The sequence below is a fragment of the Poecile atricapillus genome, chromosome 12 (assembly GCF_030490865.1).
Source record: "Poecile atricapillus isolate bPoeAtr1 chromosome 12, bPoeAtr1.hap1, whole genome shotgun sequence".
Lineage (NCBI taxonomy): Eukaryota > Metazoa > Chordata > Aves > Passeriformes > Paridae > Poecile > Poecile atricapillus.
Genome location: NC_081260.1, coordinates 4,685,607 through 4,701,830, shown reverse-complemented (window position 1 = coordinate 4,701,830; position 16,224 = coordinate 4,685,607). Strand labels below are relative to the sequence as shown.

The following is a 16,224-nucleotide window of genomic DNA, read 5'->3' as shown; positions in this document are numbered from 1 at the left end:
ACAATTTTGGGGTGAGTCAATACTGAAATGTGCCCTGAGGTGGCTGGTCCGTGGGTGGCAGAGTGTGTGGAAGGATTTGGGCAAGTGCCTGGGCTGGTTATCACCTCCCATAGCCTGGGACTACACCTGAACAGGCAAGTAACCTTGGCAAACTGACATGCCAACTGACAGAAGGTGCCTACCCCAGTGAAAACCAGCAGCTTCTGGCACTGTACTGGGGCATGTGCCTGCAAAGCCACAGTTCAGGGCGGTCAGAGGGCTGTGATTAACTCAGGGATCCAAGCCACCTCTGAGAGTAACTTGATTGAGATTGGGGACAAGCTCCATCTGTGGTGATAGTAGAGATGGGAGCCCGAACAAGAACAACTGCAGTTGCCACAGTTGTGGAAAAACCCCAGTGGAAGTCAGTGGGTCTATATCATCAGTTATTAGGGGAGGAGAGAGAAGAAGGGTTCCATCGAGAAGCTGGTCCTTGAGAAAAGAAAATGCAGGAAGGTGTGAAGGAATTCAGACTAGTCTAACATCATCAGAACTTTGAGACATGTGGAAAGATTACAGCCACCAGGTATGTGGAATCCTGACTGGCTGCTCCAATGCTAGCTTAATGGGGTCCAATGTCAGCAGGAAGATAGGGAAACCCAACAGCTACTCAGCTCTTCAGAACAAAATAAGGGATGTCACCATGTGCCTGTGGATTTAATCAAGATACCAACTATGTCTCCATCAGCTAACAAGAAGGAGACACTAGCTTTCCTAGGCTTTGGGGAAAGTGCATGTTCCAGGTTAATGTTAGCTTGTGAACCCTCTCCATCAAGTAATGTGGACAAAACACACAATCACAGAGTGGGTTGGTTGGAAGGGACCTTAAAGACCAGCTAGTTCCAAGCACCTTGCCATGGGTAGGGACACCCCTGAGGAGGAAAGTGACATGAGTGACTTGGTGGGCACCTGGTATCCAGCCAACATCAACCCACTCCAACAGCAAGTCCCGCACCAGTTGCAGTTTACGTGTCAGAACCACTTTCTCTGTGACAGAAACTGGGGGGTGTCATCTGCTGGCGTCTTGAAGCTGGTGTCACTTGCAAACATGGAGATGAACACTAGGAGGGTGCACAAGACTCACCATGGTTCTCTGCACTTCTGTCTTGCTGGCTTTTCCTCTCCTGCTGTGCTGTAGCTCATGGCTGATGTCAGAAACAAGTTCCTTGTGCTCTGAATCAGACCAGTCCGTATGTTTCACATCAGCAGTTCTAGGAGAATTTTCCCTGTCCTGTCACCTGTCCCACAGTTGAAATAGCCTATAAAATGTAACAAATGCTCAGTGGCCACTTCAGAGAGGATGGAACCTACCCTTCCCTGTGTTTCTCCCTATTTTAAGAAGAGTGTGGCCAGCACTCTCTAGCCTGTTCTTAGGTCCAAACAAAAGATGAGAAGAGATGTAAAGCCTTTTTGATCTGACCCAAGAACCTCTCAGCAAGGGCAAGTAAATTCCATTGAACAAGTTAAATTCTGTCTGTAAATTTGGTTTGTATTATGTAAACAATAGCAGCTGCTCCCTGCCTAGTAATGTGTCATGATTTTTCATGCATTATCTTGTCCAGGATAATAGAAACTGTTGAACACCTATGTGCAGACCAGGCAGTTAAATTAGTTTAACACTCACATTACCCCCAAGTCTTGATAAGTGAGCTAGGGGGGGTGTTATATTAAGTTTGTCAAAATGTCTCCTACCTCTCTGATTTGCAAGTCAGGTTGCTGTGCCTGTACAACTGTCACAGGTCTTGTTTATTCTTCAGCGGGTTTAAACAATGACAGCATTGACCAGCCTGTGATGTAGGTTGTCCCTGAGATGCAGTGAAATGGAACAGGACATTGACTTAAAAATGGAAAAATATAAGCAGTCATCTGTCCAGGCTTGCAAAGCACCATCAGTGTGAGATCCTGTGTGGAGAATGTGAATTAGAAATGGAATAATTGCTTGGGTAAACACAGCAGGAAAATGGGAAAGCTTAAGGAGGAAAGGGAGATATAACAGCCTTAAAACGATTGGCAAAGAAATCTCTTGTGTATGAGGTCTGGAAACCAGCACACCTGTGCAGCCTTTGGCAATGCTGATGGTGCAGAGAAGGGGTAGTTCATCAGAAATGATAGAAAATGACCCATCTGCACCATAAATATGCCACTTGCACTGCCTGTGCTGCCTCTGCCGTCTGCTCTCTGCACCTCTCACAGGCTCGCTTCCAGCCATAGTGAGGTGTGGGTGCCACTGGGATACAGCTGTCTCATAAGAGAGGTGCTCCTCTGAGGCACCAGGGTGACATTCTGCTGGGTGCAGGCATCATCACAGCACGTTGTCAGCTCCATGACAGACTCAGAGGAGCCATCCTTTGGCTAGTTGCAGTGTGGACTGGGGGACAAGAACAGGAACCAGGGCACTAGCTGCAGCACTGGGAAGAAAGGAGAGCAAGAGAAAAGCAACCACCTGGCAGCAAGTCATCATGCCAGACCTGCAAAGGCAAAGCGAGGTGAGCATTAAGCCTGTGTGATTAGAGAGCTGGCCACCTGCCACAGCTCAGGGCCAAGAGGATTATTAGATGCACACAGGCTCCTCACAGCTACTGGGTCATGTGTGCTTAAGCTCACCACAGAGAACAGAAGGGTTGGGGCCTGCCTGGAGCCAGGTGAGTAAGGAGTGATAAGAATCTCAGCCATCACCGGCTTTGATTTCTTGGAGCCCTTCTGGACTGTGAGGGCTTACAGCACAACCCAGAGCTGCTGCAGAAATATCAGGAGTTGGTATCAGTTTGCTCTTACACCAGTGACCCCATCTGCCTGGAGTCAACTCTCTAGATTCCAGAACTCAGGCCCTGCTGATGGATTTGTCCCTCTCGGCAGCCACTGCAGCTCTGCTTCATCAGCAGGGAAGGGGATCTGACAGTGCTCAGATTTAAAGGGAAGGAGATGGCACATTAACTCCTCATATTGAAGCATTTGGTGTCACAGAGCAGAGCAGACTTGCCAGCCTATTTTAATTCCCAAGCGGATCAAAATTTAATCTGCTGCTACATCTCTGCCTGCCAGGGCCTGTTCTGGTCAGGGAGCAGTGCAGGGGCAGGCTCTGCAGCTGCAGCTCTCCCTGCAGAGACTCAGCAGCACAGCCCCCCACCTCCATCCTGCTCCCAGCCTGCAAGGCCACATTCATGGCCTCTCAGCAGCCCCCCTGGAGGTGGCAAGCACCTGGTGTTCAGAGAGCTGCTCCAAAGGGTCTGCCAGGAAAGCCCCATGTCCTCCAAAAGCAGATGGATATGAAGTTATGAATACCATGGGATGTGGTGGATTCGGATGGGGAGGGAGGCTGAGAGTCACTCACTATCTGCACTCCCAACACCCCAACCCAGCAGCAGTGCATCCCTGGCATGACCCCGGAGCACATTGTCACCAGCCAGTGGCCACAGCCAGGCCTCTACTGCAATGCCACCCTCACCACCCACCTGCTCAGCATGGTTTGGGCCAGACACAGCAGGACTCAACAGCCCTCCAGCCCCCCTTTCAATCCAGGGGGGAATGGCAACAAGGAAATCACAAATCAAGCCTGGGGAGGAAATGCCCCAACTGTCAGAGTAAACCGCATGCAGCTGCGTTTGGGGTGGTTGCTTCCTTCCCCATAATGGTGGGTTATCACAGGCCTCTCAACAGCAAAGCCAGACTGCTTTTTGCTGATTTTCTCAAACTACAAAATGGCCCCTTCCAGACCAGTACAGGGGGGGAAACCCACCCTACAGCCCTCAGCACCTGACAGGCTTCACCAGGAACACACTTCTCTCCCAGCCTGTCTGCAGGATGGAGCCTGGGCTGCTATCAGAGCAGGCTGCTGGGGCACCGGGTACAGCACTGGGAACAGATGGTTTGTGTAGACAACACTGAGGCTCTGGCTGGGTGTTGTTCACCCATCAACTGATGTGCTGAGATGTGCAGCAACACTAGCACAGCCTGGGAAAGGCAGAGGTGCTGCCCAGCATAGGATGTGGTGCCATGCCTGGTAGCCCTGCTAGCCTGCATGAAGAGGGAGGCAGTGACTCCCCAGAGTGGGTGAGCAGAGCTGGGGCAGCCTCCACAGGCTGACAGCCAAGGACAGAATGCCTGGCCCAGAGCCTAGGGGTGAACAGGGCTGCTGTACCCATGGCTCAGTGGCACTGACTCCCCAACCCACCATGGACTGGTTGCTGCCAGACAGCTGCTTTCCCTGATGAGCTGCCATGGTGGGAGCTGTCCAGAGCTTCCAGAACCACTCCAGGCCCCGAGCTCTGCCAGTCCCCATGGATGCCTGGGATGGGACGGCAGAGCTCAGTGGGACAGCCTGTAACCAGGCAGGGATGTGCCCATGGGCACTAACAGACCCACAAATGGACATGGCCCTGGCTGTGCACACTTGTATGGGGGACACAGACACAAACAAAGGCACGGGGGGCTGTAGCAGTGCCAAGACGGGGTGACAGCTATAGCTGTATCACAGGCCCATTGCCCCCTAGCCTTGGGTAACAGCACCTGAAACTGGGTGCACAGGGACTCAGCAGGGACCCATGTGCTGCCCCTGGCCAGAAGATACACACGAGGTGGGGTGGTGAAACCAGCATGGCACACTGAGGCACCAGCCTGACTAGGAGAGCAGGCAGCACCCAAAGAATCACCTGCAGCTGGGGGCTGGAGCCCAAGGCCCTGACAGGGCACCCCAGCCTGTGACACTGGGGCAGTGAGTGCCTGTACTGATGCCAGAACAGGAACCACAGCCCCTTTTACTGCAGGGACAGCCCTGGGGCAGGGCTCAAAGCTCCAGCCCACAGGCCAAGCAGAGCTGATGACCCTGCAGTGACCTGGTACCACTGCCAATAAACAGCAAGAGATGCCAAAACCAAGCACGGTCCATCTGCCTTAAATTAGTTTTTTTTGGATACTCATGTCAGGTCTGATTTAGACCAGACCAAAATCTGGAAAATCTTCTCTCATGGATGCAGCCCAGCTTCTGGTCAAGCTTCCTCTGCAGGCTATTGCTGGCACCTCCAGGAGGTATCATTTCCCAGACCTTTACTGTTTCCGACACAGTCCCTCCCTGCACAGGGCCTGAAAGCAGGACCATGACAGGCTGCTGTCCTGCCCCCCAGGTACCAGTAACACTGGCTGGAGTTGGTTTGAAGCACTGCTTCACAGCTCCTGGCTTAGGCTCACTGTCCCAGGGGACAGTATGAGGACTAGTGGCTCCAACTGGCAGGTTTTGGACAAGGGTGTCACCCAGCACAGCTGACTGGGACCCAGTTGTGTACCTAGCCCAGTGGCTTGTAGGGTCCTACTGAAGGGCCCATGACCACAGGCCATTAACAGGAGATGCAGCAAGACCAACAGAAAAAAGTACTTAAAAACATTTAATATATTTTAAAAATTGCTGTAAAATTATAGAAAGGCAGATGAGGTTGGACACAAGTACAGCTACACTGAGGACATCTCACAGACACTCGAGCAAGATATTTACACCAAACAGCATGGTCAGAGCAGTACCAGCTTGCTGGCAGTGCCATGAGTACCAGAACAAGTTGCAGTAAGTCTTCCTGCAGAGTTCCAGCCATGGCTGCCAAGTACAAGGGTGACACTTGGAAAGCAGGGAGAGGTGGTGAACACAGCCACCTTACAGATGGAATGAGTACAGCTGCCCCATCCTGTAGGGCCTCCTGTGCACAGGGAAAGCAACTATCATGGCAAGAGGGCTGTGCTGGTGTCACTGCCCCTCTGTGGGACTGGAGGAGGGCAGAGACCAGCCCTGGGGCACCAGCACTCCCATCCAGTCACGGGACTTCCCTGTGAGCAGAAAAGGCAGCACATGACCCAACTCTGCAGTCCTGACTGTGTTTTGCCAGTGGGTAGGGTCAGAGACAGAGACACCAAGTTAAGGAACAGTGTAACACCCACCCTTTAATTTCCATTCTAAGTCCTCAGTTTCCTCTAATTGTACCCCCAACCTGTCCACAGAGTTCCTAATCATTTTCCTACATAATACACCCTGTGATTACAGTCACTCAAGCTTCACAATATCCAAATAGAGCTTGAGAACATTTCAGGCTTTGGTACCACATGGGATCGTCTACTATCAGTGGAGGTAGGTGGTAAGCTAATTGTTTCATAATCATCCAAACCTTAACATTAACATACAATGCAATTATCAGAACAAAAAGCAAAAGGATTAGCATCAGTAAAACAACACCAGGGTAAAGCACTCAGTTGAGAATTCTGGTAGCTGTAGGCAACCATACAAAAAGAACATCCCACCATCCATGTTCTCCAACTTTCTTCACCCTCTCCATCACATGATGTATTTCTGCCATGCCCTGATGGACAGCAATCAAAGTCTTGTCCATTCTCCTGGGGTTGTTTCAGCGAGCCTCAGGTCTGTGTGTTGTAACAGTTCCTTTACCAGTTCATACCAATGGGAGTAGGCTGCAAGTCTTGATTCGGGTATAGGTTAGATTCCAAAAATTGTCAGGATATAACAGGAGGTAAAAAAAAAATAATGAAAAATATAAACAAAAAATAAATAACTAAGATCCTGTCATTGCAATAAAGCTACAGGCACAAATATTGGAGTGACTACTTGTATCTTCAGTAACATTATCTACAAATACAAAATCACAAGAGGTTCTCATTCATCTTGTTGTATACAATCTCACAAAGTATACCTCTGACTTTCAGATCCTGGCCAATCATTTTCTGTAGGATATTTAGTATTACACCCAAAGCTAACTAATTAGCATTGTGAATGCTAATCCAAAATGCATCCTGCACAAAAGAATCCAAGCTCAAAACGAACAACTCTTAGAGTCCTCTGAGTCCAGGGTTATCTCTGATGCTCCCTGGTTATGCAAACACACCATCCAAGAGAAAAGAGGTTCCCCTGGTCTTTACTTAAACTGTTCAAATATTTAACTTACTTCATGCTGAGTATAATCCTCTATAAGTATCCCTCCTGATCATTAGCATTTAATTCCACCTTTCATCTCCATGCTGGTCTCACATCTACAAATTTATCTGGGGAACCAACCCCATCAGAATCCACGGACTCCCAAATATCTCCATTCCATTTATCAGAATCCCACTGCACACCCGCCTCTGCAATCACTGCATGCATTTTCTTGTGATTCACCTGCCCCTCTTTTCCTGATACTGAGCTACTCTAAGTGCAGCCTTCTTGGCAAGCCTGGTAAATCCAACTTATCAGCAAGCAGCTTATTTTGGCACTTTAGCATTACAATTTGATCCTGCAACCCACATCTGGCACTCCATGTTACAGCATTTCAACAACTGTTCCTTTTGTTGGTGTTTTGTTTGATATACTGTTAACAAAATCCATCCTTGCCTTCCCAAACCCACAAGTTCTTTTCCTTTTTCAGTACATGATTTTTGGATGTGTTTCAATACATCCAGCAGTTCAGCTTCTTTTAACTGACTTCCCCATTGCTCACATGGTCCTCCAACCTCAGCCCACTTGAGGGCCAGTGAACTATACGGAAGGTCTTCCCATCTGGGAATTTTGGGCAGGACTGATTCCTTTCACTTAGATTTTAAAAGCAACAGTTTGTTCTGACCCTGCTGACTACACTTTGTTTTGCTTGTGGGTAGGGTCAGAGACAGACACCAGCTTAAGGAACAGTGGCATTTACTATGAAGTAAAACTGCAAAGAATCACAAAAGGATAAGCTAAGCAAGGTACCTAACCATGAGCAAAGATTTCCAAAGGGATAAGCTGAGCAATGCTAATCACTGCTACGAAAGAATGCCTACAGTGATAAAGAAAAATACATCACCAGTGAAGATACATCACCCAAGTCCAAGAGACATCAGCTGTGGGGGGAAGCTGTCACAGGCAAGGGCTGGAGAACCACTCCAGTAACTGGTAACTCCTGCAGTGCCTCCACCTCTGCAGGCCACGAGGCTCCTCCACTTTGCTCTGACAGTGGTCCAGCTTTTACAATGCTAAACAAACCAGCTGATATGATTTCTAATATAATTTTCCTGCCAGCTTTCTCCTAAAGCCTGGCCAGGGCTCAAGGAGGATCCAAGGGAATTGTCTTTGATCCTACACCCCCTAATTAGGCCGGATGTGGCCTTATCCTGTTTCTAGACACATAAAGGTGAACATGTTTTGCCAATAAATAAACACATAATATAATACTTCCTTAATGAGTGGAAAGATACATTTGGTTGGAATGTTCATCCTAGGTCAGCTCAGGGCCTGTTGTTCAGGCCTTAGTACTTCACTTGGACTCACTCTCTGCAGGAAAGGGGATGGATGTATGCTCTGGATCATGATCTTGTCCCAAAGTGGCAAAGAGGTCCATGAAGCACTGGTCCCCAGGCCCTCAGTCTGCAGCAGCCCCAGGGCTGAGGTCCAGTCCAGGATGGTGCAGAGGCTTTTCTACTGTGGCACAGGCTTTTTCTGCATTTTTCCCTTCTACGCTGTTCCAAATCCCATAGGTGAAGTAAATAATAAAACCTGCAGGACAGTTTCCATAATGAAATGTGCAATGGTGGGTTGTCAGCACTAACAGATCTCCAGGAGAGACCTGTGGGCACTGCATTCCCCACTGCAGGACACCTACCCAAAACCATGCAGACAGCAAACCGCATCCAGGTGTCTGCACTCAGCTGTACCATCAGCAGGATGTTAACGAAGGTGCTGAAGATTGGCAGGAGTGGGAGGAAAGGTACCTGCAAGGGACAAGAAGTGCTGTGTCAGCTGTGCCTTGAGGGACCAGGCTGGGCTTGAGGATGCTACTGGCCAGTGGAAGGACCCCCTCCCTGTCATAGGCCAGTGCACCCAGGCACTTCCACCCTCAGATTGCACCTCAGAAAGATGCATTCCAGGGCCCACTGCCTGGTAGCAAGCCGTGGCAGTCCCTGCAGTGCCCAGATCCTGACAGAGTCCAGGGGGGTGCAGACATCAAGATGCAGGGGGCTGCACTCACTTTGAAGTTTAACCGTGCATTGCTTTGTGGCTGCCTCCAAATGATGATGGTGAGAATGAGCAGAGCCACGAGGAGCAGCACCAGAGCCACAACACAGCCCACACTGGCAACCTTCAGTGCAGCCACATTGAGGGTCAGGACCACGCAGATGACTGTGATCAGTGTGGCTGCAAGAGAGAGGGTAGTTGGGGGACTGCATGGCACATGGCCTCCCTGGGGCCCTGAGCCTCACAACAGCTGGGCTGAGGGACCCACTCCTCTTGGTCAGGTCCACCACCCACTGTCTCTAACATCCACCCCAAAGCCTTAGGAAAGCACTTTTTTGGAGGCACATCCCAGACCAGCAAGCTGCAGGGAACCTGCACTTGGCTGGGGTTGGACCCAGCTCTGACATTTACCCAGCCCTGGCTGAGTCACCCCGTTCTGGCTGTACAATGGAGCCATTGATAGACAGATCAAACCTCACTGGCTGAGCAAAGGCACGCTCAAGGGCCTGGGGACTGCCCTCGCTGGTGGCCAACATGGGTCAGGCTCATCACAGGGATCTCTCATGACCACCTCCACATCCCCGGCTTAGAACCCATGTCCTCCAATAATGCCTGTGCACCCCAAACCACAGCTGTACCCTGCACTTGGCACCCTGCTTAGGGTTCATCACCTGCTGGCACTGCCAACAGCAACTGGCAACCTGGCCCCTCTCCTCTACCTAGCATGCTCTCCATCCTTTCCCAGCTCTGCAGAGACACGCCAGAACACTCCAGCCCCTGGCAGGAGGGGACACCAGCCACCAGTTCGCACTCACTCACCAATGACCACGACACAGACATAGACAATGCGCCCCGAGAGCACAGTGGGGGTGTCCCCAGGTGGGTTGAAGAGCATTTCCAGGGACAACGTCTCTTTGTGCTGGGCACTGGCAGCAGCGATGGTCGGGTTCATGATCACTCTCTCCTCCTCGTTCCCATTCAGCTCCAGCATTTCCATGGCCTTCGGGGAGTTTGGCTGTGTGGGCTGGTACCTGAGCAGGTAAGACAAGCTTGCAGCAGAGCCCAAGGAACTTCCTAGCCCAAGGGAACAGTCGGCAGCACCTTCATATCCCTGCTGCTCTGGCAGCCCATGACAGCCACTCCAAGAGACATGCCCAGAGACACACACACACTGTGGTCAGCAGCCTCCATCTTGGGGGCTTGACATTTCCCCAGGCTGCATGCCCCTGGAAAAAAGCTGTGGCTACAAGCCCCAGGACAATGTAAGGAACATCGACCCTGGGCACCGCCAAACACGAGGAGTCACCCACCGGAGGATGAGCACGCACACCGCCACCAGGGAGTAGGCCAGCAGCGTGCCGATCGACATGAGGTCTACCAGGTCCTTCAGGTCAAGCAGGAGGGCAAACACCGCTGCAATGAGGACACGCAGCATGAGCACAGCTCCAGACCACCTCAAGGCCGGGTGTGAGGAGGTGGCTAGGAACCTTACCTGCAAAGAACCCCGAGACAAAGGTGGCAATCAGAGGGGTCTTTCTGCCACTGTGGATCTGGGAGAGGAACTTGAAGAGCAGCCCGTCCTCTGCCATGGCATGGATCACTCGGGGCATGGGAAACATGGAGCCCAGCAAGCTGTTGTGGAGAGAGATTAGGCGAGCTGCCCATATCTACCACCCAGAAGGGGAAGGGACCAGCTCTGTGCCAGGAGCAGGACAGCAGCTGGACAGAGCAAATCCCCAGCCCAGCCAAGATGAATGCTGCCAGTCCCCATGCTGTGCCAAGCAGGGCAAGGAATACAGCCAGTCCTACCTGGTGGAGAGGGCACAGAGTGAGCCAACAGCAACGGCGTAGCGGGCAGGCTCCCAACCAACTGCCTTGAAAGCCTCAGGCAGAGGGCTGCTCTTGTTCAAGAGGAAGTAGGGTACCATGAGAGTCAGGGATGCAGAGACCCCGAAATAAGCCACAAAGCAGATGAGGAGGGACACAATGATGCCAATGGGAATCGAGCGCTGTGGGTTCTTGGCTTCCTCCCCTGTTCAGACACAAGAGGCCACATGTGCCCCACTCAACCACACAGCATGGGGCAAGTACCCTCAGCAGATGAGCCAGAGTAGGGACTTTCCATGGCAGTACAGGACTGGGGAGCAGCAAGCAGGGGCTGTTGGAGAGGATGGGTCCCTGGCCATGCTACTGCACTGGCAGATGGGATGGAGCTGTCCAGCAGCCTGGGCTTGCAGCCCTGCTGGCCATGCCAGCCCTTTCCCCCCACCAGCAGCTGTCTCCCTACAGAGCCTGTTGAATGCAGGTCCTCCCTGAATGTGTGCCTCAGCTTTGCAAAGGTGTGCTACACCACACTCCCAGCAAGGGGCTTGGCAGCAGGAAAGGAGGAGGCTGCTGGGCAGCCCCTGGAGGCAGGGTGGCACAGCCAGGAAGGTCAGGCAGAACAGCCTGTACCAGCCACCCACTAAGTAGATTTCTGGGGTAATGAGAGGAAATTAAGAGATCTGCCTGTGCTCCAGGAAGCAGCAGTTTTGCATGAACCCAGTCGTTTGGAAAAAGGCTGCTTGAGGCTGGGAAATAACTAGGAGGCACCAGCAATTCCCAGCACTGTCACAGGCTCAGCTCAGCAGTCAAAAGCCTCCCCGCTGCTCTGGGAGCTGCCTGCACAGGCAGGGTGCAGCCTTGCTCCCACCATGGGGTGTAATGAGCCACTTTTCCTGGGGCAGGGCAGGCTCTGAGCCCTTTTGTCTGGCCCAGCTGAAGACACAGTCTCCACAGGGAAACCTCCCAGGAGCGGCGAGACCAGCTGTTTTCCCACACCATATAGCATCCTCCCCATCAGCTCCCAGCCAGCTGCTGGCTGTGCAGTGGAAATGCCCGCGCCACCCCCAGCCAAGGTAATACCTGTGGTGGCAATGCAGTCAAAGCCCACAAAGGCGTAGAAACAGGTGGCAGCGCCTGACAGGACCCCTTCCAGTCCAAAGGGGAAAAACCCACCATAGCCAAAAGCCTTTCTCCTGGAAAAAATGCAGGAGAGCAGCTGCCGTGAGGTGCAAGGGCAGCAGGGCCTATGCCTGCCCTATGCCAGACCCTGGCCTGGCACAGTTGCTCTACTTACATGTCATCTGGTGAGTTTGACTGCGAGAAGTTGACACAGTCCTTCTCTGAAAGCTGCCAGTTCTTGATGTCTCCCTTGATGAAGCCAGCAATGATGACAAAGCTCAGCACCAATAAGTTCACGGCTGTGAAGATTTTGTTCACGAGGGCAGATTCGCTGACACCAAAAGCCAGCAGTACTGTGGGGACAGAAGAAGTGAGTGAGACCCATCAGGTTCCCATGCCATCACCCATGGTACCATGGATCCGCTCTCCTGCATACCCACCAGTAAGCAGCAAAATCAGGATTAAAGCAAAGAAGTCTGGATGCTTGGCCAGCACTCCGGGCAGGTGCATTGTGATCTTGTTGGTGAAGAAGGTGGAGATGTGGTTGCCGATGATGTTGTCAAATGCTGCACTCCAGGCTCGAGCCACACTGGCTGTACCTGGTTGATGGCAAATCTGTGCATTAGTCTGAGCCCAGGGCAGACTGGCACCAGCCACCTGCACCTGAACACCCACCTCCCTGCTGATCCCACCCCACACCCTGCCCTCACAGCACCACACGCTGCCCCCAGGAGCCTCCCATGCTGCCAGCACAGTGCTGGAAGGAGCCCCACACAAGCTGCCTGGCCTCATACCTATCACATAGGAGAGAATGAGGTTCCACCCAGTTATAAAAGCCCAGATCTCTCCAACGGTAATGTAGGTGTAGAGGTACGCAGAGCCGGCCTTGGGGACACGGGCCCCAAACTCTGCGTAGCAGAGTCCTGCCAGTACAGATGAGAAAGCAGCCACCAGGAAGCAGAGGACGATGGAAGGACCAGCCATCTCCTTGGCCACCTCCCCAGCCAGCACATACACGCCAGCCCCTAGCGTGCTGCCCACACCCAGGGATACAAGGTCCAGTGTGGAGAGGCAGCGAGCAAAATGTGTGTCATCGGAGGTCAGGTCCACCATGCGCCGGCGGATCAGCTTCTTCCCAAAACTGGCCATTTTTTCCCCCAACATCTTGTCTTCTCAGTGAAGCTCACCTGGTCAAAAGCCCTGAAAGAGAAGAGAAATGTGAAGCTCAGTGTCCTTCAGGCAGCAGGACTCACACTGCAAGGCACAAGCTAAGTGATGATGCCCACAGGAGTCTGCTCCCAGCTTACCCATTGGCACCACGCCCCTGCCACACTGGCTGGCCAGAGACCATGATGGTGGCACCCTCTAAGACACTGTGGGGCTGCACACACCCTGCCTGCACACCCCTTGCAACAGGACAGTGAACCAGGGATGAACCCAGTTAGCCCATGGTGGGAAATGCTCCTTATTCAAGCCCTGTGTGGTCTCAACCATAGAACTCATAGGCATGTCCCAGAGCTTGCCCCGTTTCCCAGGCTTGGCAGTCTGGAGATCCTTCATCCCAAACTTCACTGCTGGCACATTACTCCAGCCTGACACATGGGTGAGCACAGCAGCAAACGATGTGGATACAAACTCCTCCAGCACAGGCTTTAGCAAGCTGGCTGACTCACTGGAGGCATCCATTCTTTTTTTGCTTTCAGCATTTGCACAACATTCTTTACAAGGACGCATAACCAGACAGACACATGGCACGGCTCCCTCGTGCAAACCCCTTGCCTGCTAATAGTGCTTGCTGAGTATTCTGCAAGTTCTGCAGGCTGTAATCACCCTGAATCTGTGACATCCCCACTCTGCTTGCTCACAGCAGCCACTTATCCCCAAAAAGCTCTAAAGATGAGCAACCTGTGAAGCAGGCATCCAGCACAGAGGAGCTGTAAAGAAAGTGTTTCCCAATGCCCATGCCCATGGCTGCCACCTCTGCCCAGCACTGAACCTCCCACCCACCAGTGTCTTCCCCCTGCTGGCTTCTCCTCCCTTCACTGGGAAAGGGAGAACACTCCATACAGATGCCCAGGACCACATGCCATACTACATTTATCAGCCTAAAGTACACAAGGATAATTTTGTGACCCTTTCCCACAGAGGCAACCACCAATTCGGCTGTTTCCCCATAACCAGCAAACCATCCTGCCTCTTGATAAACTTCCTCCCGAGCACGTGTTACATTCAGCCTTGACCCCAAGTGCAACAAGTGCCCCAGGACTAGCACCCTCCTCAACCACTACCTGGACAATTCCAGCTGCCTTCCCCAGCGCTGCTCAGTTGCTCCAAGTATTTCCAGTACCCGACTCGAGATCCGCATGGGTAGAGGAGAAGCAACTGTCCGGCGGCAGCAGGAGCCTCCCGCATGCCTACTGCAATCCGGTAGCCATCGGACCCCGCCGGGACTTGGTGTAGGTATGGGAAGCTGTTAGCTCGGACCGCAGCCTCAGCCCCCGCGGGGGCATTTTCGGTCCCAAGGACTGCCAGTCCTTGCCGCGGAGTCCGGCGACTCCCCGGGTATGGCAGAATCCGAGCGGGGGGGCCCGGCGGCAGCTGATGCAACAGCGGCACCGGTTGCGCCAAGCCCCTGCCGGTCTGGCGGCAGCGCAAACCACCACTCACCAGCGGCTCGGCTCGTCCGAGGTGCGATCCCCGTCAGGCGAACTCAATTCCGTTCCGTTCACTTCTGCGGCCGGCAGCATAGAGGGGGAAGAGTTTCACTCGCGATGGATTTGTACAAATGGGAGGCGTTCAGCAGCTCCCGCCCAAAGCCCCAGCTAAGAGGAGGGCAGGCAGAGGCGAGCGGGAACAGGAACCCGGCTCCTCCCAGCCCCACTCGCGTTCCCGCGCACATTTTAGAAAATTTAAGTTCCAGTAACAAGTGGCACCGGGGCGAGGAACGGCTCGGCCAGAGGAGTGCGGCTGCTGCGGGCAGCATCTCCGAGACCACGGCAAGGCACCTTGCTCCCTCGGGAAACCCACGGAGGGGGCGGCTGAGGATCCCCCGAGCCCAGGTGTGCCATGAGAACAGAGCCTGGCCCGGCCTTGCCCCGCCGCGGCTGGGAACGAGGCGGGGCGGCGAGGCCAGCCCTGCTGCAGGGGCTGCGAGCGGAGCTCAGCCCGCACCTTGTGGGATGACTCTAGCCCGGCTTCCGTATGCTCCGCTAAAGCCCCCTCAGCTCTGGGAGCGACACGCAGCCCTAAGTGATGGGAAACGCAAGTCTTGGGAGAACGGCTCGGCAGCCAGGAGAGAGGCAGGGGCCAGCACCATCCTCTCCAGCACTCAGGCTGGGACCCGCCCCTCAGCAGGCCGCGCCTGATGCAATCCAGTGCTTGCGTGTCGTGAGCGCCCATTCAAAGTGGCAGCTCACAGAGAGGTCAGCCAGCCCCTCGCCGGCATCACTGGCAATACCCTGCTCCGGCGCCGCTATCGAGGCAAAAGGCTTTTCAGTCGCTTGCAGAGCGGAGCAGAGCAGAACAGGCAGGAGCGCCAGGCAGCTGCCTCCCCCGCACCCTCCGGGGGTCAAACGCCGGGAGGATGCGGTGATGGAAACACCAGCTCACGCTTCTAAACTGGAAGTGACGCAGGCTCTGCCCCCGCTTACTCAGAATTTAGGGCTGCGGCTCAGGCACGCCCCTCTCCTCCCTTACCTCACGATGAAGGAAGTTCCAGGCAGCATGAGGTTCCATCATGGCTGTTACTACTCAGACGCTTTCTACTCCTTCCAGGCCTACCAGCTGTAGGCAAGGACTCAGCTGGGCAGCACCATCGCAGAGAATGTTCTCGGGCGGGGTAGGCAGCAGCATGGGCACAGCAGGACTCCGAGCAGGCTCACCCCGTCTCAGACAAGCAGATATGAGGTACCTAGAACAGTGAGGGGGCAGACTACATGATTTGCCTGTTCCCAGAAACCTTCTTGCAACATCAGGCGCTGGGAGACAGTTTCCAGAAAGCGGCAGCATCAGGACACCAGAACATGTCTCCAGCTCCCACATGTGTCTTCCCAGTGTCCCATCCTCACCTCCCAGTCTTACTGCTCTCCATTCCCATCATTCAGGGCCCTGATCCAGCAGCACAGGCCAAGGGCTGGGAGCAGGCAGAGGCATAGAACAAGCCAAGTGCACGTCTCAACAGGAACAGCAGGAAGGCAAACAGTGGCAAGGCACATGCAGCCAGCATCAAAGGAGAGTAGGAGATGGCTCCAGCCCATAAAGAGGGCCAGAAGCCCTGCAGAAATAGA

At 53.3% G+C, this 16,224-nt stretch overlaps 1 protein-coding gene across 2 annotated transcripts; it reads right to left on the bottom strand.

Annotated features, from left to right (window-relative positions):
• Nucleotides 1-5,401: 5,401 nt before the first annotated feature.
• On the bottom strand, nucleotides 5,402-14,362 carry SLC7A3 (solute carrier family 7 member 3). 2 transcript variants are annotated; one of them, XM_058848130.1, is made up of 12 exons: nucleotides 14,227-14,362; nucleotides 12,733-13,138; nucleotides 12,379-12,537; nucleotides 12,114-12,291; nucleotides 11,900-12,012; nucleotides 10,805-11,027; nucleotides 10,488-10,627; nucleotides 10,306-10,408; nucleotides 9,815-10,026; nucleotides 9,009-9,175; nucleotides 8,643-8,751; nucleotides 5,402-8,536 (listed from the first exon to the last, which is right to left on the bottom strand). In XM_058848130.1, the coding sequence occupies exons 2-12, from the start codon at nucleotides 13,100-13,102 to the stop codon at nucleotides 8,403-8,405; spliced, it is 1,908 nt and encodes a 635-aa protein (XP_058704113.1). In that variant the 5' UTR covers nucleotides 13,103-13,138; nucleotides 14,227-14,362; the 3' UTR covers nucleotides 5,402-8,402. The 2 variants fall into 2 exon arrangements, 1 of the variants encoding a protein (XP_058704113.1); XR_009278579.1 differs by lacking the exon at nucleotides 9,009-9,175 and having other exon boundaries at nucleotides 8,398-8,536.
• Nucleotides 14,363-16,224: the final 1,862 nt, after the last annotated feature.